Source organism: Fusarium solani, assembly GCF_023522795.1.
Source record: "Fusarium solani strain SB1 chromosome Unknown bctg00000001, whole genome shotgun sequence".
NCBI classification, from domain to species: Eukaryota; Fungi; Ascomycota; class Sordariomycetes; order Hypocreales; family Nectriaceae; genus Fusarium; species Fusarium solani.
The window spans coordinates 768,023-784,021 of NW_027072156.1; the positions used below are offsets into that span (position 1 = coordinate 768,023).

The window sequence follows — 15,999 nt, forward strand, 5'->3', positions numbered from 1 at the left end:
TACACAGAAGCTTCTTCGGTACAAATCACCGTATTTAGTTGCCCTGCATTTCTTCCATAAGAGCTTCATACCAGGCATTAAGAGCCTCATCCACATCGAAGCCCCCACCATCCAAGAGCTCATTCACTTGATTCATATAGGCTTCCACACCATCTCCCATGGAGTACACCATTTCATCATTGACATCAAAGGTAAGGCCTTCTGATGTGGCGTACGGCTCTGGAGGCGCAGTCGGGTCGACGTGGATGGACTCCATTGGCGAGGTCTCGGTGACTGAGGTCCTTGAATAAACTTTGTTCCTCACGGCTTGGAAGAGGTCTCGGTATCGTGTAATATGAGATCCTTTCATGTGAGATATTCCCCGTTCAATGAGATCAAGGCAGGCACTAGTGTCGCCCATATGACGATATCCTCTTTGCGCATCTTCGGTCCTCGTTTGTGGGAGTGCCATGTTCTGCCTATGACTCTCCTATCAGTAACAACCCGGGCCAGGAGAGCTCTACTTACCAGTCGCAGTATAGAGCAGCCAAGCCGACTAAAAGAATATCATGAAGTTGTCTAAAACAACGGCATACTGCTGAGATGCCATACTCTACATCAATCTTTGACCAGTGGTGAATTGCAGTCGAGGCCGCTCTAGAACAGTATGAGGCCATCTGACGAGAGGGTACCATGAAGGTGGGTGATGGTCTATGCAACAAAAGCTGCAAGAGACAGTATTCGATCTTCATCTCAGAGTACTCACGAGAAGGTTTCAGAGCCATCCCTTCCAGTTGCTGCTCCCATGTCTCAAGATCTCGGCGGATTTGATCAGAGGTTGCGCAGATCTGCTGAAAGGTAGTGTCCATGGCTGTGCCATCTGGTCCTCTGGCGATGTAGATGGACTCGAGAATCCGGCCGCCGATCCGACGAAGGGCTATCATGTGGCGCAAGGGCTGAACGTTGTGTTTGTGGAAGATGGGTGCTGCCGAACTCTCGATTGTATTCAGACTGTCGAAACTTGAAGGGGCAGGTAACAAAGCGTGTATGGCATGATCGCGTATGGACAACACGCGACCTGTGATTGTAGCAACTTGTCTTTTGTGCCTATTAGCTCAAGTCTTCAGGGGTTAATATAGTGCCTACCAACCGCTCAAGATTGTAAGCGCACCACCAAGTCCGGTTCCTCACTTCCAGCTCTTCAGCTGTAAATCCCCAATCAGTATTGTGTCTATGGAGTCCAGCTTCGATGGCACAAGACATGATATATCTGCTGAGTTGCCACAGATCATTGTTGTGGCTGCTGCAAGACGAGTCAAGCATCCACACAGCCAGTAACAAGACTGCCTGTATGCCAAACAGGTCTCTAGGATGGTCATGGAAACTGTTGAAGAATCGTAGAGCTGTTTGGAAATACGAAGAAGAGTCGTTAAGATCTAGTGTCGCGGGAGAATCCTTGTCCTTCAGGGTAACCTGGCAACTTCCCAGCGCAAGCACAATGAATACGATAAACTTCTCGTGGTCGGCGCATTGCCTTGGTTCTTGATATATGTGCTGAAACACTCTCCTTAAATAGGGTAGTTGAAGGAATGGCCACCAAATGTGGACGCGAGCGATGTAGATGGCGAGTAGAGATCGAGCAACTGGTTGGGGTGGAAGACCAGCGGACCTCTCCGACGGACACATGTCTAAGCTTCCCCCTTGTTGGCCAGTAGCCCATGAAGGAACCAGATTGAGTTGTTTGAAGAATATTCTTGCAAATGTTGATCCAGCAGCGCTACCCACTACAGGGCATAAATCGTCAGCAAGCCTAATAAAGCCCATGTGTCGATATTACTCACCATATTTGCTTCCAGAGTACATATTTGATCCTCCAGTTGTCAGAAACCCTACCTCTTCGGCTTCTTTTTGAAGATTGGCTGGCACTGGCTGTATGCTCTGGGATGCGGCGCCGATGGCCAGGTTGGGTTGGTCTGGCACCTCGCGTAACCTCGCTTGTAGGTCATTGATCTGATCCTGAAGACTCTGTAGTACGGAGTAGGGATATGAGACGCATTCAGTGATATTACACACGTCGTTTTGTCTTATACATGCAGAACACCGGGGTACTTTGAGATCGCACTCAACCGTCGGAGTCAGCCGAGGTTGAGAGATGCTGATACTGGGGGGGCTAACCTTGACTTTTCGAGCATGGCAGCGACTACATGCCTTCGATACAGAAGGCTGGAGACTGGAGAGCATGTGGTAATTGGGGGTTTGGAGGGTCTAGGTGTGTTTGACACTTGGAGGAGTCAAAGATTGTGAAATCCAAGGCTTCGGACGGGTCCGGTGTTGTGGAGATGGACTGATTGACGCCATGGCACGTGAGGATAGTCCAATGCCGGCCTAGTGCTCTGATGCAAACTCAATTACTTGGATTCTATCCTGGGTTGGTTCCAAGAGTTTACCCTATATCAATTATTTATCGACATGCTGCTCAGCATAGTGACTTTTTCTCATGTCTTCTTCATCTTCGTTCTGCTTACGCCTGTCAGCCCGGAGACCTCGGCCCTACAGCACAGTAATCGCCGCTTACCACAGATGTCGCTCATGACCATTGACACAAATCTACCAGCTGCCACCACCATGCACAGCCAAAGAAACATTGTCGTCGGTTGTGTTCCATACGCAAGAATATTTGTGAAATGCCATAGTGTTTAAAGAGTAAACGCTGAGTTATCACCAGACACATTCCCCCTCACTCTGTAGCCATTGGTTCTGCATTGTCTGGACAAGTTTCCTTCCACAATTGACAGCCAGCTCAAGTGGTAGTTCTTGAATTTTGAAGTGACATTTGAGTCTTACAACGTGCTGAATCTCCAATCACTCGTACAAGTGATCAGCAGTGTCACATGTAAGCCCCAACCGAGACATGGATGCTTGCATAAACCGGGCACAAAGATTATTACTCCGATGAAACGCGTCAGGAATTAAGGTTCATGCTGCGCGCGCATCAACAGGCTTATTACGGTCGGACCTTTGTAAATCCGAGTGGTGACACAGGGTGGTATTCCATCTTCTCCTTCCCGACTAATTTCTTACTCTTCATCTCACTTTTCACGTGGCTAATTCAGAAGTCATGGCTTTGAAGGGATTCTTCGTGAGTTTTCCCATCCTTGCAACAAGAATGATACTGATCGACTTCAGGGCGTTGTAGCGCTGGGCCTCCTCATACCCTTCTTGTATGAGCGCTCTGCCGTTCTCTCATTCTTCTATACAAACACGCCTGCTCGGCTCCACCGGACTAACTCTCTCGGCAAATATGAGATCAAGTTTGAGGACCGCATGAGGAGCTGCGAGGATGTTTTTCTCCTCGAAGAACATCACCTAGCCATCATTGCCTGTGATGCCGGCAGGGAGCGATGGAACACGGTCATGGTATGGATGTCATGAGCTCCCTTCTCTTTGCAGATCTCACTAACTTGGGAGTAGGGCGTGTTCCTTGAAGGAGACGTTGCCAACGCTGACCTCTGGGCTTACGACTACGAAAGTACATCCAAACCAGATGCCGAGTCTCTCACCCGCATCAAGCTCACAGACTTCGCCTCTGCTCAAGACTTCCACACGCTGGGGCTTGCGTTTCACAAGGAGACATCGACGCTCTATGTGACGAACCATGCCAAGGCAGGCCCTCGAATTGAATTGTTCAAGCTGGACATCGCGTCATTGACGGCAAAGCACATCCGCACAATCGAGCACCCTCTTATTCACGCTCCCAATGCCATCGCCTTGATCAATGAGAAGGAGTTCTATGTCACAAATGCCCACTACTTCACCAGGGCACAACACAAATTCCTGAGCCTCCTGGAAACCTACCTATCCCTGCCTCTTGGCCCTGTCGTACACGTGAGCCTCGAATACCCTGAAGTTGAGGCAACCGTCGTCGCGCGAGTCCCTTTCGCAAATGGCATTGAAGTGCTCAACAGTTCGACCGTGGCCGTTTCTTCCACTTCTTCGGCAACCGTTTTCCTCTTCAACACACCAGACAAGCTAACATTTAAGAACCCTACCAAAATCCGTGTTCCATTCCTCCCCGACAACCTCTCTTGGGCTAACGGCAAACTCCTTATCGCCGGTCACCCCTTTGTGCCGGCATGCAACAAATTTGCCGAGACGCGACATATCTGCAATGATCCGAGCGAGCTCGAGGCTGCATCTCCAGAGATGAAGGAGTACTGTGCCAAAGGCGAGGCGACTTCGGCTGTTGCGGAGTGGAGCGAGGAGGGTGGCTTGAAGTATCTCTACTCCAGCACAGAGTATCCTACAAGCACGACGGCCGCGAAGGATGCAAAGAGAGGCGTCGGCATCATCACGGGACTGTACGCCAACGGAATCCTGGTCTGGCGGGAGAATGAGTAGTGCGGGTGAGGCCTCGGCCACAATTCTCTCCCCTATTTCCACCATTGGAATTTCACCGAGACAGTTTCATCGTACGAGACAAGTTTAATTAGTCAGTACTCTAGATCTGCATATCATTGTGCAGTGACAATGTGTTCTTGTAGAACATTATTATTCATATCTACAATGCGCTCAACAGTTGTACTCTTCCATACATACTCATGACCAGAACCCATTGCCTAGTATGTGTATCGGAAGTTGGGGTTCTGTCCATCAGTCTGGTCGTTCTTCTCTGCCTCCAGCCCAGCATCAATGGTTTCATGGGCCTTTCCGTACTGCGCATCTCGCCTCTTGTTCTCGACTGCACAGAGGACATAATACGCCATGCCAGTAGCCGCCATGAGGGCGAATGCACAGAGCATGGAGCCAATTCCCAGAGCATACGTGGGTGCCTGTCTATCGAGGAAGAATTGGGGTCCAACGATATTTCCAACAGCTAAGATCATTAGCAAAATGTCGTTTTAGCGGGATGGAGATATGCTTACCATAAACAATCGCGATAGAGATGCCCATGAAGCTCTTCTTGGTCGCACCGGCGGTGTTGGAAGAGGACAGACTAATGAGAAAGACCCATGGCACGTTGTAGAATCCCATGAGATACACACCAGCGAGGGAAGCATCTCTTTGAGTTGCGACATCCAAAGAATGCACCATCACAGCACCAACCAGGCCAAAGATCGCGCCCATAATCCAGAAAATGCAACGTAAGTTGGGGATAAAGAAGGCAATGGTGGTGAGAATTGCTTGACTGACCATGGCCACAGCTGCTTGGGGAGTGGCCATAAGCACAGTCTTTGTCCTACTAAAGCCGTAGCCCGCAATGATGAGTGGGTTGAAATTAGTGATGCCCGCATTGGCAATGGCGTATCCAAAGACTCCAAGCCAGATGCAATAGCATTTGGGGTCACGGAGAGCTTCCCAGATCTGGGGTGTGTGGAATGCCTATTGTAGCCTGTTAGCATTTCTAGCTGTCAGGCGGTAATGGCTTATAATAGCTCACCTTCTTTGATTCGACACCAGTTTGGTTAGGTGCAAGTCGAATAAGAGCCAACTTCTTCTCTTCGGCGGTGAAGAACCAAGCTTGGGACGGGGTGTCAGGAAGGCCAAAGAATACAAGGCTTCCAGCAAGTACAGTGACTGATCCATAGATGAGGAAGATATACTACGGAGGAGGCTATTAGTATGGGATTACTTCCAAGACATCTTGTGAGAAGAAGACACCGCAAACTCACCTTCCAAGTGGACAAAGACCCGTTGATTTGTCCAATAGCATAGGACAAGATACCACCAAAGACTCCAGCAAAGGTGTTGTACCAGAATGCTGTGCGAAGAGGCTGCTCGTGCCTCAAGTACCACATTGAGTTGATGATCATCATGCATGGCAGGACAGCAGCCTCAAAGATACCAAGCAGGAAACGAATCGTCGCCAGACCAGCAAAGTTGTGACAGAGTGCCATGAAGCAGAGCGAGCCTCCCCACATGACTAAACACGCACCAACGTATTTGCCAATAGGGATCTTGGTCATGAGCCAAAGGTTAGGGAACTCCATGGCAAGGTAACCAAAGTAGAAGATGCTGCTGAGCCAGCTGTACTCCTGGGGCTTGAGGTGGGCATCATCCTTGATTCCAAAGATGGCAGCGTAACCAAGGGCGTTCTAAACTCCAAGTCAGTACACAGTACCTCACGGCTGATGGCAATCAATACCTTGTCCAAGAATGCAAGTGTCATACTCAAGACAGCAAGCGGCATGACAACCAAGTCGGTCTTCAAGAGGAGACGCTTGGCTTGAGCCTTTGTCAGCACTGCATCCGAACCATCTCCACCATCTGAAGACACGGTATGATGCATGTCCTTGACAGGATCTCTGTCAGGAGTCTCGTGAAGTGACATGATCTCAGAAAGTGCACAGAAATTGAGATATAATCGTGGTGTGCTGGAAATCGAGGAAAGATTCACGATCCATGGGCTTGGTTTTATAGAGTCGACACAAGATATGGGGTTGCAAAGCTAGCTTCCCAACTCCCCGGATCTCGTGGGGCAAACCCAGATAACATGGAAGCGATGATAGTGCGCTCGGTGTACATCGAAGGTCTCGGTGGAGGCCGAGCTCACCTCTCGGACGCTACCGAGCTGACTATGCTCCTTTGGGCGTGCTCGAGTCAATCAAGTCGTCGCATCGAGAGCAAAATACGGGGCCGAGACGTGATAACAGACGAACCACAGGGCGTGCTGATGACGATAGAGCAGCGCTGCTATCACGCAAAGAAGACGGTGGGTTTTAGCAGGAGAAATCCCGTCAGGTACGAGTATTTCCGCAAAACTTGTAGCAGAGTCATATGACACCATAAATTCTGACCCTCTCGGACCCAATTAACAGGTGGTTTATTCCCTGTAACGTGAGGCATTATGAAGCTGTCAACGATTTCGGCTCATTTCAAAGAGTTGTACCTGATCACAACACCCAGGCCTAGCCAATAAGGCTTATCTTTCAGCCCGTCGATAAGTCGGACGCGTCCGAATTGACTTTCGGCATTCTTGCTCGGCTACGACCGAGTCAACCGCCGGTCGACACCGAAGCACGCCATATATATGCGCCTCAGGCAGTATAACTCATTTCTTACACTATACATAGTCGCAATTGAGAGCTTTTGGTCATTAGGCTTCTTTGCGACCGGCATTATCGACATCAGGGCCTCACAATGACAGGCCAAAACACTGCAGACAAGGGCTCTGGCTCAACTCACTCATCTGTACCCAACACCAGGAATGAGACTATTCGCGTAAGACAACCTCTATCGCGGCGATATGGATGCAATTGACTGACCAATCAAGGTCGGAATCCGCGATGGCGTCACAGGAAAGTTCAAGTTGGTCCCTAGGGCAGAGGCTGTAGTCTCAGTTTTTGACTCCAACTTCCTTATTGGAGATGGCATATGGGTAAGTGATGCCTCGAATACACAAACCTTTTGCTTTCTAAGTATTCTTTAGGAGGGCATTCGCGCAAACAAGGGCCGGGTCCAATTTGCTCGAGAACACATCAACCGCCTATTCCAGTCCACCAAGGCCATGTACATGGACCTCGGCCTCTCAAAGGGAGACCTTCTCAGGCTGATTCATGACACTCTTGATGCAAACGACATGAACCAAGATGAACATGTTCACATCCGCCTCGTCGTGAGCCGTGGCCTCAAGTCCACGCCATACCAAAACCCACGCGTCAACATCGGCCTACCCTTGATCGTCATCATTCCGGAATCAAAGGCCGTTGACCCCAACTCCAAGGCCCGAGGGCTGAGGCTTGCTACGACATGGGTTCGACGCGGTCCTCCTGATGTCAAGGATGAGCAGTGGAATCACATTTCCAAGGCCACCGACGTCCAAGCCTGCATCAGTGCCAATGTCATGAATGTTGACGAGGCACTTATGCTTGATCTTCGCGGGTTCGTCAAGACGTGTAATTCGGTCAACTTCTTCATCATCCGGGACAACGAGGTTTGGGCCCCTACAAAGGATAACCAGATGCAAGGTATCACACGTCAAAAGACGATTGATGTGTGCCGAGCCAACGGCATCACCGTTCGCGAGCTCGACTTTACACTCACCGAAGTTTACGGCGCAGACGAAGCTTTCTGCACTGGAACGTTCCCATCACAAATACATGTTACCGAAGTCGATGGAAGAACAATCGGCGATGGAAAGAGGGGACCCCTCACTGAAAAGATCCAGAAGCTCTATTCGGAGCTTGTGAGCAAGGATGTGGGCAGGCCAAGAGATGAAATCATGGCCGAGGTAACTTCTCCGCGGGATTTGAGCTTTTTAAAGGCGAGTCGATTATAAAGGATCAGCTTGCCACAATTTCTAGTCATGTTGGTTTTTATGAGAAATTGGCAGGCATAAATCTGGATGAACTCGGCTTTGGGTGAGACAAGCTAGATATTTTTCACCATGAAATCGACAATGCAAAAGATGTATAAATGAGGGATATAGTATTTAAGCGAGCGAAAAAGGCATCCACAAACATTTTTTCTGGGAAATAACATCATTATTCTCTATGCGATCACATTCTGGCGGTTATAATCTAGAAATATGTGGAGCGTTCCAGGGTAGCATTATCCACACGGTGTTAAGATGTGATCCATGCTGAGGATAGCAAAAGTCTATCAAAAGACTCCCAAGTCCCAGCACTTCCTTGTATTGGTGCCTATGGTAGGTTTTCTGTAGTTTAGAATGATAGACTATAATCGCCGCCCTCCATCGGTCTCGAGCCTAGGAGATGCTGGCGTGTAGCATTGACGGAGTTCTCCGTGTCACTGCTGTCTGAGAAAACCTCACAAAGTTCCTGGAAACGTAGACAACTTTCCAAGGCATTTGGAAAACATGGGGCTGATCTCGTGGAGTTGGAATGAGGCCGCGTAAAGGGAGTCGTCATGATGAACCAATATATCAAGGTTCACAGGTCCTGTGAGATATTTTTGGCTCTCCAAAGCGGCCTTTGGGGTCTCACCGGGACCGGGACCGAAACCGAGACCGAGGCGGCGAAACTTTGACCACCACACTATCTAACAAAGTTAAATGATTCAGCATAGGGGCTCAATGCACTAGGGCTGAGCAAAGCAAGAGAGCGGGCAATGGTCTTCATTGATGGCCATTCAGCCAATGACGGGCAGTGCCGGCAGCGAATGCAAAACATATGCCGGTAGTGGTGCTAGGGCTGGCAGGAGCTCCCTACCACTCTGGGGTCGGTTAGATTGCGATGTGACAGAAGCACTGCGCCCTCGCAATCGGTTTCTTCTGTGGATCTTGCATAGTGTCGATGAGGCGGCTGTCGTATACCGAGAACGTTGTCTATATGACGCGTCCTGCGGCGATGCTGATCTCAAGATATATAAAGCAACTGTTTTGCCTTGATCTGGAGTGATGTTAATACCAATCTGCCATCTCCTATCAACAACCCTTACCATGAAGCTCCAAACACACGCCCTGTTGGCCATTGCTGGCAGTACAGGCACTCTAGCACTGACCGTCAGTAGCAGTGTTCAAAATGCCTGCGCTCAGCTGCAATCGACCTACCCCGAGGAGCTCCTAATGCCCAACTCCTCAGACTACGAGTCTGAGCGAATAAATTTCTGGGACAAAAGATCCAATATGGAGCCAGCCTGCATCTTCCTCCCTACCACTGTTGATGCCGTTGCCGACGCTGTAACCATATTTCACAAGGAGAAGGCTCAGTTTGCCATCCGTGGTGGTGGACACATGAATGTGAGTTTGCCACCGTGCTCTAAATAGACTCTGCTGACCATCCAGTACCCCGGCTCGAACAACATTGATAACGGCGTCCTCGTCGGCCTCAATGGTCTCAAACAGCTTGACGTCAACTTAAACAAGTCCACCATAGATGTCGGCCCCGGCGCAAAATGGGTTGATGTGTACACGGCTCTTGCTCCTCATGGGCTGTACACCATCGGCGGGCGTCTCAAGACCATTGGCGTTCCGGGCCTGACGCTCATTGGCGGCGTGGGTTACTTCATTAACAAGTATGGTTTCACTATGGACAACGTGGTTAGCTACGATGTGGTGCTTGGAAACGGCACCCAGGTTGTCGCCAACAAATCGTCTAACCCGGATCTGTTCTGGGCACTCAAGGGCGGCGGCAGCAGTTTCGGCCTCGTCACCAAGTTTGAGCTGAAGACGTATGACGTTCCGCTCGTGAGCAGCACGTACCAGATCTTCGACCAAGAGCACGCTCACGACTTCATCCGTGCGGCTTGCAAGATGCTCCTGTCTGAGGATGGAAGCAGGGGCGCTGGCGCGGTTATCAACATCAACTACAACACCACGACTAAACGAGCTACGCCTCAGGTATTCGGTCTCGAAGAGACGACAGAGTCTCCGCCACCAAGGTTCGCTGCCTTCAGTGCCATTCCTGCCGTGAGCCGCACCAATGCTGTGATGCCGCCGGTCGAGTGGCACTCGAAGATGGAGACCCCGAACCAGATGTTCCGGTATGTTGCCTGAGTATGTTTTACGGACTTACATAGCTAACATGATATCAACAGTATTCAATTTGGCCACCATACTATCAAGCCAAACGCCGAGCAACTGATATACATCTACAACCAATGGATCGCGGCTATAGACGAAATTGCTGATGTCCCCGGTCTCCTCCCCACGTTCATCTTGAACTTTGCCCCCAAGTCAGCTGTGGCTGTTAGCAAGCGCAACGGCGTTGGCAACACATTTGGTCTGAACGATGACCGGTCTTATATCTGTAAGTGCACTTGGGCGCTGCGAAACCTCTAGGTTTTTGGCTTGCCTTTATTCAAGTTCTTGAAGGGTGTTGTTCTGACAATAAGTAGGGTGGCAGTTTACTACGTCCTGGGCGAACGAGGAGGATGATTTGCGCGTCACGGCTTGGCAGAAGCACCACCTCGCGCGGCTGCATGAGGATAACCATGCCAAAGGCCTTGCAACGGACTTCTTGTACATGGGCGATGCCGGAGAGTGGCAAGATCCGATCCAGACTTATGGGAAGAAGAATGTTCAAAGAATGCGCAAGGTCAGGGATGCTTACGACCCGGATTTGACCTTTACCAAGTTGAACTGGGGTGGCTTCAAGCTGGGATACTAGGGAGAATCAGCTGGCTATGTCGATTGGTTTGGCTCCTGATAAGACTTACTTTCTTGACACGTATTTGTATTAGATATTTAAGTTTGCTTTAAGCAGATAGACATTTATAGACATCGGTATAGTTCGGTTTAAACACTTCTCTTATGTTTTAGAAAGGGCATTCATAACTTTAAGCCGTACACGTGTACAAAGCAGTGCACAGTTCTTCAGCGCTATAGTCATAACCGCAAACAGGCTGCTCCCATCCCCAGCACATATCCAAGCCCCCCTTCTAAGCAATCAGCTTGGTGACCGACTTGCCCTTATTGGCGCCCTTGTACACATTGATCCACACATTGGGAACCTCCTCGATGGTGGCCTCAACCACATCCTCTATATCAACCTTGATACGTCCCTCAGCCGCAGCACCAATAATCTCCTCCATAGCCTTGGGCACTTTATCCACGTAGTCAAACATGAAGAAGCCCTTGATGGTCAACCGCTGAGACACAATCTCGAACCAGTTGCGTATTGTAGTAGGCTCCTCCGAGTTGTATATGCTGACCGCTCCGCAGATAGCGATGACGCCGTGCTTCTTCATGCGGGTGAGGGCACCATCAAAGACGGCGCCGCCGACGTTGTCAAAGAAAACATCTACTTCGTCCGGTGCCGCAGCCTTCAAGTCCTCAACAAAGGTAGGGCTCTTGTAGTTGACGCAGGCGTGAGCACCGAGATGGTCTCGTACCCACGCACACTTCTCATCACTTCCAGCAATCCCTACCACCCGCTTAGCTCCAAGGAGTTTGACGGCGACTTGAACGACCATTGAGCCTGTTGCTCCCGCAGCGGCTGAGACAACAACTGTATGTTCGGGCTTTGCTTCAGCCACGTGGAGTAGACCGACGTAACCGGCCAGTCCGGAACCTCCAAAGGCACCCAGGTAGTGGGTGATAGACAGGCCAGCTGGTAACGGGGCCACGGGCTGGGCGAGGGCATCGTTCAGGATGGCCTTTTCACTCCACGAGGCAAGGTGGAAATCCATAATCAAGTCGCCGACGGTGAATTTCTTAGATTTGGATTCTAGCACCTCACCGATAATACCAGAGCGCATCGGGGCTCCGATCGACACAGGGGGAAGATACATGCGGTCCTCGTCCACTGTACAGCCTATGAAGGTGCGAATTCCCGCATCGTTGGAAAAGTAGAGCACCTTGACCAGAATCTGGTCCTCTTCCAGGGGTGGCAGCTCTACTGTCCTTATAGTGAAGGTAGGGTTCGGCCCAGTGATGGTGGGAGTGCCAACCGGCTTAGCAGCGAGGACCCATTGCTTCGTGGTGCGTGTTTCAGCCATTTTGGGGTTGATGGAAGTAATTTTGTTGATAGGAAGGGATGCAATTGGTGTCTGGGATGTGGGTTCTCTTGCAATCTCGTCTGGACGTAGTATTTATACAATTTTCTTGGTCTTGATCGACGCACGAAGGGTTCCTTTGCCAGTGGGTCGGTAATTAATCGTCGCACGATAGAGCCAACCTCGTCGAATCCCCTGTATCTGCGTCAATTCAGACCACTCACTTGCAGAGATACCCGGGCTAGCGTATCCTCAATGTTTTGGAAGTTGTGGGATGTGAGTTGACATGTGTGGCGTTGGTTCGCATGGAGCCAGGATCATGGTTTTAAGCGTCCTCGTAGATTTGTTCGGAACAGGAAATGGTCTCAAAACAGGCGAGACTCCCGTGAGAATGGTTACAGGCATTGTGACAAGGTTGTTGATACCGAGAAGCTTAGCGGATGGCCCCCTTTCATAGTAGCGTCAGCAGGCCGGTAAGTTTGAGGCATTGGTACTCAAGAGTATCTTGTTGGTCAAGTATCTTGGCCCCTACATATATACGAGATATAATCTACGGTTTGGGTCAGAGCAATTGCCATCTGGTCGGCCGCAGAACACCTAACATCCATCTAGAAAGGTAATATCCATGCCAGGACAATGCCCAAGTGCCCATCGTCCCGATCCGTAGCGAGACGAGCAAGTGGGTATACCGTTGGGAACATGTGGAGCATATCGATTCAATTGTCTTCGCCATTACAACGTCCCCTGATTCATGGCAACGCTCCTCGGAGCAACGCACCCGACAGAGCATAGAATGCCTTTCTCATGGATATCGTCATCGGGAGATGTGCGGATAACACCTAGAGTTACAGTCTGGAGTAGTATTCGCACGCAAATGTGTATACCGCTTACGGAGGAACACGATGCCTGCATGTGGGCATGGTTTGAAACGATGACCACGGTGACACGGGCATACGAGGACCGGCAGTTGAAGCCTGTTAGCTTGACACCCATCACGCCTTCGGAAATTTGGGCATTGCAATAGAATTTCTTCTTTCTTTTAGGAGGCTGAACTGCCGGGCGATATCTCTGTGGATTGTCCGAATTACTTCCTCTCGTCACTCGACAATATGTGGCTACCCGAACAGCGCATGCCCGTCACGACCGAGGTGCGCATCGAGCTCATCGTCAACTGCATTTTTGTTCTCATTGTCTTGATCGTCGTTGCCCTGAGGGTCACAGGGCGGCTCTGGGGCCCAGGCCTGGGATTGGATGATGTGCTGGTTATGCTCGCAACGGTAAGTTGGCAGAATGTCTATTTCAATGATGACTGCTAATACTCTCTCAGCCTATGGGCGTTGCAATGCTAGTTTGCCAAGGGGTCTGTAAGTCTACGGTGGGAAAGTATGATGTCCGGTCTATGGCATGCTAATTGTATCAGTTACAACTACCGGCAGCGGTCACAACTTGCAGGAACACCCAGAACGTACGTCCGACGATGCAAAACCCTCGATTTTAAGGTCTCGCTATTGTAAGCTAACCAAACTAGTGTTACCTAACGTCCCATGGATTCTCCAAGTCTCGTTCGGAATGCAGCCCGTCTACATCACCCTCCTCGCCCTCTGCAAAGCAAGCATGCTATGCTTCTTCCTCCGCATCTTTCCGACTCGATTCATGCAGTGGTCATCCGAATTTGCTCTCGGCTTCGTCATCGCGTGGAACATTGCTTGCGTCTTTGCTTCGATCTTCCTCTGTAATCCCGTCTCAGCGCAGTGGACGGTCAGGGGAAGTGCGGTGCTTATATCCCGTTCATCCAATCCCTCATCGCCACCAACGCGGTTGGAGATATCATCATCATGGCCTTGCCAATGCACTCGTTATGGAATTTGCAGAAGAGAACTGTTGAGAAGCTCGCCATCATGTCTTGCTTTGGACTTGGTACAGCGTAAGAGCTCCCTTGTCGTACTTGTACTGACTCCTGCTGATCCCCTCTTAGCTGTGTTGTCTGCGCCGTCTTCCGATTTATATACATCTCCACTGTCGACCTGACTAGCAACGTCACTGGTACCATGCCCACTACAATCCTACTCTTTATCCTCGAGCCGAACCTCGCGATCCTCTGCGTCAGCATACCAATGTTACGACCCTTTATCGTAATGTACAAGAAGCGGATGGGGGGATCAAGGCTCCAGGAAAGCTCTTACGGTCAATCTAGTGGTTTCGGAAGCCACACCGGCAACACCAAGAGACCCAAGGCGGACTACCACTCTGACCAACACTCGACATGGGAGCTCAACAGCTACCGACCTCACCGTGATGGGAAACACGATGTTGAGGTGTTTAAAATTGATGATGAGTCCGCGTCCCAGAGAAACTTGACCGCACCATCGGCACTGGACGACGAAATTAGGGTTCAGACCGCTTGGACAGTGCGGCACGACTAGACCCCTGAGAGGGTTGAGTCTCTTTTGAAGAAGCAACACCATACTGATCTCGCCTGCCACGCCAAAACTAGTTGATATGGGAGCTACAGAGTAATTGGCATGGACATGGGCGCTATTTCGACTTGCATATTTTTTTCCGACCTCCAAATTCTAGATTACTACACCGGGCGTCGTGTCATCAAGTGTGATGAGATACAAAACGTACTCGTTGAGTTACAAATACCTAACTCCGATGGGTCCAGCCCAAGACTATCTTGCACGGACATATATCGACAAGTATTTTTTTAAAAAAAAATAGACAAGCAAACAAGTTGACTTTCTCACTCTCCACTTTTCCTACCTCGTACTGCATGACTAGTAACCGCCTTGGAACCACCTGAATTGCTTCTGACCCCATGGATCAGGATGCCAACCATCGGCCCTTCTCTCCCCCTGCCTTGTGTATGGATCAAGATACCAACCGTTGACCCATCCAGAGCTTGCTGTTGCCTGTTGCACGCTATGTGTCCCTTGTGTAGCTTTCGAGGGCGTTGACTGGGCCTGCCCGGCCTGGCCGTAGGCTCCGGCACGATTTCCACCACCGGCCTGATTGGCCGTGCTCGCTGCGTGGACCGTGGTCGAGCGATACTCAGGATTGGCTGTAGAAGCCTGTGTGGTTGTAGTTGCTTGTCCTGAAGTATGCTGTGCCGTTTAACCCTCGTCGACACCAGCACCCGCCGATTGAGCTTGTCGTTGGAGGCGTTTGTTCTTCGGGCAAGAACTTGGAGGGCCATTCTTTGCCTGCATGGACGAGTAATCGTACCTGGCATCCTTTCCCGTAAGCTGATAGCGTCAAGAAGTTCCAGCCGGGTCACGATGCTCAAGCTTGATGCGATGATCATGAACCAGTTGACGACCCTCGTCCCTCCCTATGAGCCTGACTTTGAAATGGCAAGCGTTTTTCCTCCCTCCAGACATGGACTTTGGTGTAATCCTAGAGCGGAATGGTGGTTAGCTTCAGTATGTGCCCAGTAAGCTTGAGTTGATGTTGTTATTGATGATGTCTCCGGCGGCCACAAGATCAAAGAACACAACAATAAACACATGACAGCATTAAGACCCAATGGTGTAGTGCATCGCATTGAGTTTATGGAGGAGCATATGATTCCAAGTCACAGGCACTGCCCATTTTTCTTGGCGGCAACCACGGCCAACCCGCATTGCA

General features: G+C 50.2%; 8 protein-coding genes across 8 annotated transcripts; 4 read left to right on the top strand and 4 right to left on the bottom strand.

Annotated features, from left to right (window-relative positions):
- Positions 1 to 34: 34 nt before the first annotated feature.
- Positions 35 to 1,842, bottom strand: MRS44_002348 (uncharacterized protein; the record flags this gene model as incomplete). Its single annotated transcript, XM_065622786.1, has 5 exons — positions 35 to 458; positions 508 to 535; positions 746 to 1,086; positions 1,130 to 1,763; positions 1,821 to 1,842. The coding sequence occupies 5 exons, from the start codon at positions 1,840 to 1,842 to the stop codon at positions 35 to 37; spliced, it is 1,449 nt and encodes a 482-aa protein (XP_065478858.1).
- A 1,255-nt stretch (positions 1,843 to 3,097) lies between these two features.
- MRS44_002349 (uncharacterized protein) lies at positions 3,098 to 4,377 on the top strand (the record flags this gene model as incomplete). Its single annotated transcript, XM_046272312.2, has 3 exons — positions 3,098 to 3,118; positions 3,166 to 3,396; positions 3,451 to 4,377. 3 exons carry the CDS (start codon positions 3,098 to 3,100, stop codon positions 4,375 to 4,377), a joined length of 1,179 nt encoding a protein of 392 aa, XP_046126925.1.
- A 218-nt stretch (positions 4,378 to 4,595) lies between these two features.
- On the bottom strand, positions 4,596 to 6,307 carry MRS44_002350 (uncharacterized protein; the record flags this gene model as incomplete). The annotated part of the gene is made up of 5 exons (XM_046280278.2): positions 4,596 to 4,852; positions 4,902 to 5,358; positions 5,417 to 5,578; positions 5,649 to 6,071; positions 6,122 to 6,307. The coding sequence occupies 5 exons, from the start codon at positions 6,305 to 6,307 to the stop codon at positions 4,596 to 4,598; spliced, it is 1,485 nt and encodes a 494-aa protein (XP_046126926.2).
- Positions 6,308 to 7,116: 809 nt separating this feature from the next.
- On the top strand, positions 7,117 to 8,254 carry MRS44_002351 (uncharacterized protein; the record flags this gene model as incomplete). Its single annotated transcript, XM_046279696.2, has 3 exons — positions 7,117 to 7,197; positions 7,250 to 7,354; positions 7,406 to 8,254. 3 exons carry the CDS (start codon positions 7,117 to 7,119, stop codon positions 8,252 to 8,254), a joined length of 1,035 nt encoding a protein of 344 aa, XP_046126927.1.
- Positions 8,255 to 9,376: 1,122 nt separating this feature from the next.
- MRS44_002352 (uncharacterized protein) lies at positions 9,377 to 11,045 on the top strand (the record flags this gene model as incomplete). The annotated part of the gene is made up of 4 exons (XM_065622787.1): positions 9,377 to 9,676; positions 9,722 to 10,419; positions 10,474 to 10,685; positions 10,774 to 11,045. 4 exons carry the CDS (start codon positions 9,377 to 9,379, stop codon positions 11,043 to 11,045), a joined length of 1,482 nt encoding a protein of 493 aa, XP_065478859.1.
- A 271-nt stretch (positions 11,046 to 11,316) lies between these two features.
- Positions 11,317 to 12,375, bottom strand: MRS44_002353 (uncharacterized protein; the record flags this gene model as incomplete). Its single annotated transcript, XM_046271513.1, has 1 exon — positions 11,317 to 12,375. One exon carries the CDS (start codon positions 12,373 to 12,375, stop codon positions 11,317 to 11,319), a length of 1,059 nt encoding a protein of 352 aa, XP_046126929.1.
- Positions 12,376 to 13,481: 1,106 nt separating this feature from the next.
- MRS44_002354 (uncharacterized protein) lies at positions 13,482 to 14,795 on the top strand (the record flags this gene model as incomplete). Its single annotated transcript, XM_046281624.1, has 6 exons — positions 13,482 to 13,649; positions 13,700 to 13,736; positions 13,793 to 13,837; positions 13,901 to 14,066; positions 14,120 to 14,296; positions 14,348 to 14,795. The coding sequence occupies 6 exons, from the start codon at positions 13,482 to 13,484 to the stop codon at positions 14,793 to 14,795; spliced, it is 1,041 nt and encodes a 346-aa protein (XP_046126930.1).
- Positions 14,796 to 15,149: 354 nt separating this feature from the next.
- Positions 15,150 to 15,568, bottom strand: MRS44_002355 (uncharacterized protein; the record flags this gene model as incomplete). The annotated part of the gene is made up of 2 exons (XM_065622788.1): positions 15,150 to 15,443; positions 15,491 to 15,568. The coding sequence occupies 2 exons, from the start codon at positions 15,566 to 15,568 to the stop codon at positions 15,150 to 15,152; spliced, it is 372 nt and encodes a 123-aa protein (XP_065478860.1).
- Between the last annotated feature and the right edge of the window lie 431 nt (positions 15,569 to 15,999).